An 11448-nucleotide genomic window follows, 5' to 3' on the forward strand; every position below is an offset into this window, starting at 1 on the left:
CCAGATGACACTGGGCCAATTGTGCACCACCCTATGGGACTCCCAATCACAGCCGGATGTGATTCAGCATGGATTTGAACCAGAGACTGCAGTGACACCTCTTGCACTAAGATGCAGTGCCATAGAACGCTGCACCACTTGGGAGTAAGAGATAAAGAATAAAGAGAGGTAGAAGAGAGAGAGAAAAATCATGTTTTCTATGTCATTACTGAACACTTAGGGACTCATCCCCCCCCCCATCATAACTGATCAGACTGATTGATAAAGGACCCATTATCATTAGTTATATTGTCAGTGGTATTATCTCAACACTTGATCACAATAAACAGGACATTTTGAACCACTGCTGTACACTGGTTTCCTGGACACAGATTTGTTTGGAAAACTGGCCCTAAGTACTTGAACAGATGAGTATGTGAAAGCATAGAAACTGACTGAGAAAGTGGTGAGAAGACAGGTTTTACAGGCCTGTAATTTAGACTGCTGGCTATATGTACAGAAGTCTGGTAAAGACATAGGCCTGGGGAGTTTGGCTGGGACTGGAGAGACATACCACAACTAGTCTTGCTGTACCAACGACTGGGCTGTACCAAGGTAGCACTGCCCCTAACCAGGGATCAGCCAACGTAGTGATGCCCCTGACCAGGGATCAGCCAACGTAGCAACGCCCCTGACCAAAGATCAGCCAACGTAGCGATGCCCCTGACCAGCAATCAGTCAACGTAGCACTGCCCCTGACCAGGGATCAGCCAACGTAGTGATGCCCCTGACCAGGGATCAGCCAACGTAGCGATGCCCCTGACCAGCAATCAGTCAACGTAGCACTGCCCCTGACCAGGGATCAGCCAATGTAGCGATGCCCCTGACCAGGAATCAGCCAACGAAGCGATGCCCCTGACCAGGGATCAGCTAACGTAGCATTGCCCCTGACCAGGCATCAACCACAGGACTATATTGCCACCCATTGGATTGAAATGGGAATGACAGCAAAATTAGAAAATACCTTAACCTCACACCACCAATGCAAATGATTAAAGATCACCAATGTTTGAAACTGTGATCGTTTAATCACCAGTGAGTCTCGACACAAATCACCTCAGACAAAATGATGAAGATCACAGCATTTATTCATAGCAGAGAGAATGACCCCAAGCCCCACGGTGTATAGTACCAGACTAGCACACATTCTCACACAGGATCTCAAAACATACACCACATAACCACATCTGAGGAACACAGCATAGGATCACTCTATAATGTCTTTACACACTACAGGATCTTACATTAACACAGATGAAGACAGAGGGACGTGGTGAGTCCCACGACCAGCATGGTGACATCACACTGTCCCTCTGAGGTGGTGACATCCTCATAGAGCAACACATCAGCCAGTGACGTCATATCAGGATGTCAAACCCCACTCACCGGGGGAAACAAACCGAGTTACAACACAACATCATTAATAAACATTCTGTAAGAAAATAAATATCAATAATATTATTATACCCATCGGTCTTTAATAACTGGTCAAAACGAGGATGTTATGGCCACGTTGAAATCCAATGGAACTACAGTGATGGTTCGTTTTCTTAGGTGGCATTTGAAATGTTTTAATATTAACACTTGTTAATATTAAATGTTCAGACTTTTCAACAGCTCTCATGTTTAGTCGAGTCTATTCTGAGCAGATATAATCCTCCACATTCAAGCTCTAGGTAACAGGTTTCATCTCCCCTTCATCAAGTATCAACCCCCACAGAAATACCTTCAACAGCATTTACCGAGATGCTTCCCCAAATCAAATACTACATTACAACAGCCCCAAACGTCCATGAATAATTTAGCCTTAATCATTTGAGGGTAAAGCTATGTGTGTGTGTGCATTGTGTGAAAATGTGTGTGTGTCAGTGTGCATGTGAGTCAGTGTGTGTGTGAGCAAAGCTATCATGAGTGTGTTTTGTGTTTAAGGTAGCTGTGGTGTGTGTGTGTGTGTATGTGTACACGTGAATGTATGCTTAAGGTATAAGTGGTGTGTATGTCTGCCTCCTCTTCTCCAATCTACTCCATCTCTCTCTCCAATGCCTCCACAGAGCGTTTCCTAGCGAATAGGTGGGTGGGGTCTCTTCCTCTCATGCTGGGCTGGATCTTGAAGGAAGGAGGCGACCCCATTGGCCAGCGCCAGCCAGCGGGGGCTGAGTTAGGACCCTGGTTAGAACCCTGGGGGCAGTGTTTGTTCTGCAGCAGCTGGAAGAGAGTTTCCATGTCTGGCCCCAACCTAGCAACAAGCCCTGTCCTGACCACAGCCACTGTCTCCTCATCACAGGCTAGCAGGGACTGGAGCAGAGTGCTGTAGTACCTGGAACACACACACACCGTGTTATGACATACACACAGTGCGAACAAATATACAAATGTATGCACTCACTACTTTTAAGTTACTCTGGATAAGAGCATCTGCTAAATGACTCAAAATGTAAAAGGTTAGACACACATACACCGCGACACACACACACTCACCTGTTGGGGAAGTGTGCAGGGACCTGCACCACCTCTCCAATGGCCTCAGGGTTAGAGCGAGCCACACCACAGATGTCCAGTCTACTGTAACACTCCTCCTGGACCTAAACACACACACACACACACAATAGGTTAAACTCAGAAACTAGCACTTCATGTTGACACACAGTAAAGGACGACAAGTGGCCAAGTGGTGAAGAGTGTTGGGCCAATAACTGAAAGGTTGCTGGGTTGAATCCCAGAGCCAACTAAGTGAAATCTCTGTCAATGTGCAAGGAACTTAACTCTAATTGCTCTGGATATGACAAAAATGTAGAGATCATTTCGGCACAGATAGGATGATATGAAGGCTGACATGGTGTGTATCTCTAATAAAGCAGAGGGACTGACCTCAGAAATCATTCTCTGGAAGACGCCACAGCGCCTGATGGTCTGAAAGACTTTAGACGTGACGCCGTTGGCAATACATCTCAGACTCTCCTTTACAAATGTCTTACCCTGCACACACACACACACACAGGGTTAGAGACACTGAAGTGGGTCGTCAAAAAGTGTGTGTGTGTGTGTGTGTGTGTGTGTGTGTGTGTGTGTGTGTGTGTGTGTGTGTGTGTGTGTGTGTGTGTGTGTGTGTGTGTGTGTGTGTAGACTTACCTGTGTGTTAAAGGTAGCTGCGGTGTGAAAGAACAGTTGACAGATATCGTGCATGCCATCAGTGTCACAGGTAGAATTCTCCAGGCAGGCAAACGTCCCACATCCCACGGCTAGAGCGCCATTCAAACACCTAGCCACATCCGCTAGAGAGAGAGAGATAAAACTTTAGCAATGGTCCAGTCCTCTTGACAGAGGCTGTAATGGAATTAACTAACATACATTAAGGAATTTGCCTATATCTCCAGCCATGGCAGTGTACATATTTTTAGAAGAAAGGCAACTTTCATAACCAACTCTTGTTCGAATAAGAACTGCCGTTTGGATATTTTTCACAGTTGGCTAACCAGATGTAGGCTACTCACAGGGGCTGTTGGATGAGAAGCGTGCACGGCGAGGAGAAGCTTCCTCCGGGTCGGTGTCGAAGGTGGCGGCAGTTCCCAGGACGAGGAAGACCGCGCACAGGCCGAATTTTGCGAGCATCTTGTCAGATGGTGATGTTCGTCGATGGGATAGGTTGGGCAGGTCGGCTTGAATTGTCGGTGGAGAACAGTTGGGCTGTTGATATCTTGTTCGTTCACTGACCGGTGTTAGTTACGGGCTGTTTTTATAGCGGTTTTTACATACATCACTAGATAATCCACGGGTTTGTCCAATCAGCGCCCGGCATCTCCAGTGGGGGTCAGCGGCGCGCGCCATAGAATGTTTCCACTGAGCTTGCGCTTTGGAACTTTTAAACTTTCCGTGCGTGGGCTTATATTTATTCATGATAGAACTTTCATTGTGAACACTGAAACTCTTGTGATGATTTTATTCCCAAGTGCACTGTGTTGTGAATTACTTAAGTAAAATACTGTATTGAAACAGGCAGGGAGGGAGCAGGCCTCGAATCCTAGCCCGAAGTCCAACGCGCTATCGACCGTGCCCCAAAAGCATGCTCAAGCAGCAGAGTCGTTATCCGCGTTTACAAACCCAGGGTCGTTATAATACTTTAAAAGTACTACTTCATTATTTATTTATTTATTTTTTTTTTTTGGGGGGGGTATCTGTACTTGACTTTACTGTTTATATTTTGGACACTTTTACTTTTACTTCACTACATTCCTAAAGAATGTACTCCATACATATTCCCTGACACCCAGAAGTGCAAGCTAGATTTTGAATGCTTAGCAGGACAGGAAATTGATCCAATCCACACACAAGAGAACATCCTTGGTCATCTTCTGCCTCTGATCTGGCGGACTCACTAAACACAAATGCTTCGCTTGTAAATTACAGTTGAAGTCAGAAGTTTACACACACCTTAGCCAAATACATTTAAACTCAGTTTTTCACAATTCCTGACATTTAATCCCAAAATTCCCTGTTTTAGGTCAGTTAGGATCACCACTTCTTTTTAAGAATGTGAAATGTCAGAATAATAGTTGAGAGAATGAATTATTTCAGCTTTTATTTATTTCATCACATTCCCAGTGGGTCAGAAGTGTACATACACTCAAATTAGTATTTGATAGCATTGCCTTTACATTCTTTAACTTGGGTCAAACATTTCAGGTAGCCTTCCACAAGCTTCCCACAATAAATTGTGTGAATTTTGGCCCATTCCTCCTGACAGAGTTGATGTAACTGAGTCAGGACTTTTAGGCCTCCTTGCTTGCACACGCTTTTTTAGTTCTGCCCACAAATTTTCTGTAGGATTGAGGTCAGGGCTTTGTGATGGCCACTCCAATACCTTGACTTTGTTGTCCTTAAGCCATTTTGCCACAACTTTGGAAGTATGCTTGGGGTCATTGTCCATTTGGAAGATCCATTTGCGACCAAGCTTTAACTTCCTGACTGATGTCTTGAGATGTTGCTTCAATATATCCACATACTTTTCCATCCTTCTGATGCCATCTATTTTGTGAAGTGCACCAGTCCCTCCTGCAGGAAAGCACCCCTACAACATGATGCTGGAACCCCCTGTGCTTCGTGGTTGGGATGGTGTTCTTTGGCTTGCAAGCCTTCCCGTTTTTCCTCCAAACATAATGATGGTCATTATGGACAAACAGTTATATTTTTGTTTCATCAGGCCAGAGGACATTTCTCCAAAAAGTACGATCTTTGTCCCCATGTGCAGTTGCAAACCGTAGTCTGGCTTTTTTATGGTGGTTTTGGAGTAGTGGCTTCTTCCTTGTTGAGCAGTCTTTCAGGTTATGTCGATATAGGACTCCTTTAACTGTGGATACTTTTGTACCTGGTTCCTCCAGCATCTTCACAAGGTCATTTGCTGTTCTTCTGGGATTGACTTGCACTTTTCGCACCAAAGCACATTCATTTCTAGGAAGACAGAAAGCGTCTCCTTCCTGAGTGGTAATGATGGTTGTGTGGTCCCATGGTGTTTATACTTGCGTACTATTGTTTGTACAGATGAACGTGCTACCTTCAGCCGTTTGGAAATTGATCCCAAGGATGAACCAGACTTGTGGAGGTCTAACATGGAGGTCCTGTGGAGTGTGCCCCTGGCTAACTGTAAATACAAAACAAACAAAAACATTTTTTTTTGCAAATACATTTACTTTTCATACTTAAGTATATGTAAAACCCAATAATTTGAGACTTTTACTCAAGTTAACTGGGTGACTTTCACTTTTAGTTGAGTCATTTTCTATTAAGGTATCTTTACTTTTAATCAAGTATGACAATTGGGTACTTTTTCCACCACTGCAAGTGCATAGGGCGATGTTACACGAGTCTGCTGTGGTGAGAGAGACAAATGTTCAGGTGAGTTCGGGGGGGAAACAATATTTGTCTACAAAACAAGGAACATTTCAGTATTGTGAAAAGACTAGCCTACAATTAGCTCAAGATTAATTTAGAATGCTTCAGCTTTTTTAGCTTTATTTTTTAAGCATTAGAACCCCATATCCTGGTTAAATTAGACCTAGGAAATAAAAATGTGTTGCTTTTAACAATTTCAGTCACGTTTCATTTGAAAGGTTCAATCGTGTAGGCTTCGTCAGCATACACATCACAGACAAACTGAAATGGTCCACCCACATAGACAGTGGGGCGGCTGGTTAGAGCTTTGGACTAGTAACTCAAGTCCTTTTGTTTACCTGACCTAGAATTCCTTACAATCAAATGCCGACCGCATTATCTACCAAGATAATTCTCTTCGATCATAATCACAGTCGTGTATATCAAGCCCCAAACAGACACATTTACGGCCCTGAATGAACTTAATTTGACTCTATGTAAACTGGAAACCACATATCCTGAGGCTGCATTAATAGTAGCTGGGGATTTTTTAATGTGGCTAATCTGAAAACAAGGCTCCCTAAATTTGATCAGCATATTAAATGCGCGACCCGGCCTGGCAAAACCCTAGATCACTGTTACTCTAATTTCCGTGACTCATATAAATCCCTCCCCCGCCCTCCTTTCGGAAAATCTGACCATGACTCTATTTTGTTGCTCCCAGCCTATAGACAGAAACTAAAACAGGAAGCGCCCGTTCTCAGGTCTGTTCAATGCTAGTTTGACCAATCGGATTCCACGCTTCAAGATTGCTTCGATCACGTGGACTGGGATATGTTCCGCATACCGTCGAACAATAACATTGATTAATACGCTGATTCGGTGAGCGAGTTTATTAGCAAGTGCATCGGTGATGTTGTACCCACAGCGTCTATTAAAACAATCCCCAACCAGAAACCGTGGATTGATGGCAGCATTCGGGCAAAACTGAAAGCGCGAACCACTGCTTTTAATCAAGGCAAGGTGACCGGAAACATGACCGAATACAAACAGTGTAGCTATTCCCTCCGCAAGGCAATCAAACAAGCTATAAGCGTCACCACCGGGACCACCCATACGTAGAATGTATGCACACATGACTGTAAGTCGCTTTGGATAAAAGCGTCTGCTAAATGGCATATATTATTATATTATTATTATTATATATTAGTATAGAGACAAAGTAGAGTCGCAAGTCAATAGCTCAGGTATGTGGCAGGGTCTACAGTCTACAGTCAATCACAGACTACAAAAGGAAAACCTGCCCCGTCGCGGACCACAATGTCTTGCTCTCAGACAAACTAAACAACTTCTTTGCTCGCTTTGAGGAGAACACAGTGCCACTGACACGGCCCGCTACCAAAACCTGCGGACTCTCCTTCAGTGCAGCCAATGCGAGGAAAACATTTAAATGAGTTAACCCTCGCAAGGCTGCCGGCCCAGACGACATCCCCAGCTGTGTCCTCAGAGCATTTCGCAGACCAGCTGGCTGGTGTGTTTACAGACATATTCAATCAATCCTTATCTCAGTCTGCTGTACCCACATGCTTCAAGAGGGCCACCATTGTTCCTGTTCCCAAGAAAGTGAAGGTAACTGAGCTAAATGACTGTCGCACCGTAGCACTCACTTCCGTCATCATGAAGTGCTACAAGAGGAATACCTATGTAAGAATGCTTTTCATCGACTACAGCTCAGCATTTAACACCATAGTACCCTCAAAACTCGTCAATAAGCTCGAGACCCTGGGTCTCGACCCCGCCCTGTGCAACTGGGTCCTGGACCTCCTGACGGGCAGCCCTCAGGTGGTGAGGGTAGGTAACAACATCTCCACCTCGCTGATCCTCAACACTGGGGCCCCACAAGGGTGTGTTCTCAGCCCTCTCCTGTACTCCCTGTTCATCCATGACTGCGTGGCCATGGTCGTGGAGTGGAGAAGGTGGAAAGGCGGAAAGTTTTAAGTTCCTTGGCGTACACATCACGGACAAACTGAAATGGTTCACCCACATAGACAGTGGGGTGAAAGAGGCACAACAGCGCCTCTTCAACCTCAGGAGGCTGAAGAATTTCAGCTTGTCACCAAAAACACTCACAAACTTTTACAGATGAACAATCGAGAGCATCCTGTCGGGCTGTATCACCGCCTCGTGCGGCAACTGCTCTGCCCACAACCGTAAGGCTCTCCAGAGGGTAGTGAGGTCTGCACAGGACACCTGCCCTCCAGGACACCTACACCACCCGATGTCACAGGAAGACCAAAAAGATCAAGGACAACAACCAGAAGGCGAGGTCAGTACAGGGACCGAGAGATTGAAAAACAGCTTCTATCTCAATGCCATCAGACTGTTAAACAGCAATCAGTAACATTTAGTGGCTGCTGCCAACATACTGACTCATCTCTAGCCACTTTAATATTGAAAAAATTGAAGTAATAAATGTATCTCTAGCCACTTTAAACAATGCCACTTTTAATAATGTTTACATACCCTACATTACTCATCTCATATGTATATACTGTACTTTATACCATCTACTGCAACTTGCCTATACCATTCGGCCATCGCTCATTTATATATTGTTATGTACATATAGTTTTTCATTCCTTTACACTTGTGTGTATAATGTAGTTGTTGTGAAATTGTTACATTAGATTACTTGTTAGACATTACTGCATGGTCGGAACTAGTAGCACAAGCATTTCGCTACACTCGCATTAACATCTGCTAACAATGTTTATATGTGACAAATAACATTTGATTTGATTTGATCACCGGGGGCAAACTATCTACCCTCCAGGACACCTACAGCAGCCGATGTCCCAGGAAGGCCAAAAAGTGAATGAAGGACAACAGCCACCCGAGCCCCTGCCTGTTCACCCCTCTTACCACCCAGAAGGCGAGGTCAGTACAGGTGCATCAAAGCTGGGGCCGATTTTTGAATGACTACTTCATCTCTGTACCCCACACATACAATTATCAGTTAAGTAATTAATTTCAAACACAAATTCAACCACAAAGACCAGGGAGGTTTTCCAATGCCTCGTAAAGAAGGTCACCTATTGGTAGATGAGTAAAAAAAAGCAGACATTGAATAACCCTTTCAGCATGGTGTACTTATTAGTTACACTTTGGATTGTGTAGCAATTACAACCAGTCACGGAAAAGATACATGCTTCCTTCCTAACTCAGTTGCCGGAGAGGAAGGAAACCACTCAGGTATTTCACCATGAGGCCAATGGTGACTTTAAAACAGTTAGTTTAAACTGTAACTGTGATAGGAGAAAACTGAGGCTGGATCAACAACATTGTAGTTACTCAACAATACTAACCTAATTGACAGAGTGAAAGCAAGGAAGCCTGTACAGAATACAAATATTCCAAAACATGCATCCTTTTTTCAAAAAGGCACTAAAGTAATACTGCAAGAAATGTGGCAAAGAAATTCACTTTTTGACCTGAATACAAAGTGTTATGTTTAGGGTAAATCCAATACAACACATTACTGAGTACCATATTTTCAAGCATAGTGGTGGCTGCATCATGTTATGGGTATGCTTGTAATTGTTAAGGACTGGGGAGTTTTTCAGGATAAAACATATATGGAATGGAGCTACTGTAAGCACATCTACACTTGAGTACTTACGAAGGAGACAGTAAATGTTCCTGAGAGGCCGAGTTACAGTTTAGTCTAAAATTTACTTGAAACTCTATGGCAAGACCTGAAATGGTTGTCTAGTATTGATCAAGCAATTTGACAGAGCTTGAATATTTTTTTAAAGAATAATGGGCAAATGTTGCACAATCCAGGTGTGGAAAGCTCTTAGAGACTTACCCAGAAGTACTCACAGCTGTAACCGCTGCCAAAAGTGCTTCTACAAAGTATTGACTTATGTAAATGAGATATTTCTGTATTTCATTTTCAATAAATTAGCTATTTCTTTGAAAAACATGTTTTCACCTGGTCATTATGGGGCATTGTGTGCAAAAAATAATATATTCCATCCATTTTGAAGGCACTGTATGTGTGTGTGTTATCAGGGGGAAAGAAGTCATTTGTGAAGGTGGTGGAGTTTCCAAGATGACCTGTGTTACCGGGACAACTTCTTTGGATCTGACACACACACACACACACACACACACACACACACACACACACACACACACACACACACACACACACACACACACACACACACACACACACACACACACACACACACACACACACACACACACACACACACACACACACACACACACACACACACACACCTCTTCAGCCTATAATGAGTTAAATGATCTGATAAGGACCTCAGTGCTGTGACGTCTGAGAACGGAAATGATCCTGTTTTACCTTTCATTAACTTTCCCCTCATTCACTCTCACACTCATTCTCACACTCTTCCTCTCATTATTTCTCAAATTCTTCCTTTCACACACACTGTCACCTCTCCCTCCTTCTGGGTGTTTCTGCATGACACTGTGTTCTGTTAAGGTATTCAGAAATTTCATACAGAGTTTCAGGTTTTTATTTTGCTTATATGTTATGACTAAATGTTGTGAAACTGTACACTATTCCCCTACCCATTCAGAACATATCAACACAAACCAATCTCTAGAATATACTTTGTTTTGTAGAAAACTGTCATGAAGAGCATGTGAAAGCAACAGCTGATTGTCTAATTTCCTGGAGATTCTATAATCCTCAGCTCACCCTGGCAGAGACAGCCTGTGTATCTGATAAACCCACCTGGCACACTTGGTAAACCTAGTACACCTAGTAAAAGCACCTACACCTAGGCAAGTTCGCATTCAAATGATTTTTAAAGCCTTGAGACAATTAATACATGGATTGTCAGTGGTGGAAAAAGCACCCAGTTGTCATACTTGAGTAAAAGTAAAGGAACCTTAATATAAAATGACTCAAGTAAAAGTGAAAGTCACCCAGTAAAATACTACTTGAGTAAAAGTCTTAGAGTATTTGGTTTGAAATATACTTAAGTTTCAAAAGTAAATATAATTGTGTAAATATACTTAAGTATCTAAATTAATTCCTTATATTAAGTAAACCAGAAGTCCCCATTTCTTTGATGGATAGAAAGGGGCACACTCCAACACTCAGATATCATTTACAAACGAAGCATGTGTTTAGTGAGTCCAGAGGATCAGATGCAGTAGGGATGACCCGGAATGTTCTCTTGATACGTGTGAATTAGACAATTTTGTTGTTCTGCTCAGCATTCCAAATGTAACGAGTACTTTTGGGTGTCAGGGAAAATGTATGGAGTAAAAAGTACATTATTTGCTTTAGAAATGTAGTGAAGTAAAAGTAAAAATATAAATAGTAAAGTACAAATACCCCATAAAACTACTTAAGTAGTACATTCAATTATTTTGACTTAAGTACTTTACACCACTGTGGATTGCGTATGTGTGCCATTCAGAGGGTGAATGGGCAAGACAAAAGATTTAAGTGCCTTTGAACGGGGTATGGTAGTAGGTTCCAGG

General features: G+C 43.1%; 1 protein-coding gene across 1 annotated transcript; it reads right to left on the reverse strand.

Annotated features, from left to right (window-relative positions):
• Positions 1-1047: 1047 nt before the first annotated feature.
• LOC124047916 (stanniocalcin) lies at positions 1048-4367 on the reverse strand. The gene is made up of 5 exons (XM_046368261.1): positions 3531-4367; positions 3169-3311; positions 2908-3015; positions 2518-2621; positions 1048-2356 (listed from the first exon to the last, which is right to left on the reverse strand). Exons 1-5 carry the CDS (start codon positions 3646-3648, stop codon positions 2059-2061), a joined length of 771 nt encoding a protein of 256 aa, XP_046224217.1. The 5' UTR covers positions 3649-4367; the 3' UTR covers positions 1048-2058.
• Positions 4368-11448: the final 7081 nt, after the last annotated feature.

This window comes from Oncorhynchus gorbuscha, linkage group LG11 (assembly GCF_021184085.1).
Source record: "Oncorhynchus gorbuscha isolate QuinsamMale2020 ecotype Even-year linkage group LG11, OgorEven_v1.0, whole genome shotgun sequence".
Lineage (NCBI taxonomy): Eukaryota > Metazoa > Chordata > Actinopteri > Salmoniformes > Salmonidae > Oncorhynchus > Oncorhynchus gorbuscha.

What these genes read in the sequence shown, in the direction of transcription:
- LOC124047916 (XM_046368261.1), bottom strand. Translation starts at nt 3,648, where the DNA reads ATGCTCGCAAAATTCGGCCTGTGCGCGGTCTTCCTCGTCCTGGGAACT. An exon ending in TCCAGAGAATGATTTCTGAG is followed by an intron (nt 2,622 to 2,907) that starts GTCAGTCCCTCT and finishes GTGTGTGTTTAG; the next exon opens with GTCCAGGAGGAGTGTTACAG. An exon ending in CCTGCACACTTCCCCAACAG is followed by an intron (nt 2,357 to 2,517) that starts GTGAGTGTGTGT and finishes TGTGTGTTCCAG; the next exon opens with GTACTACAGCACTCTGCTCC.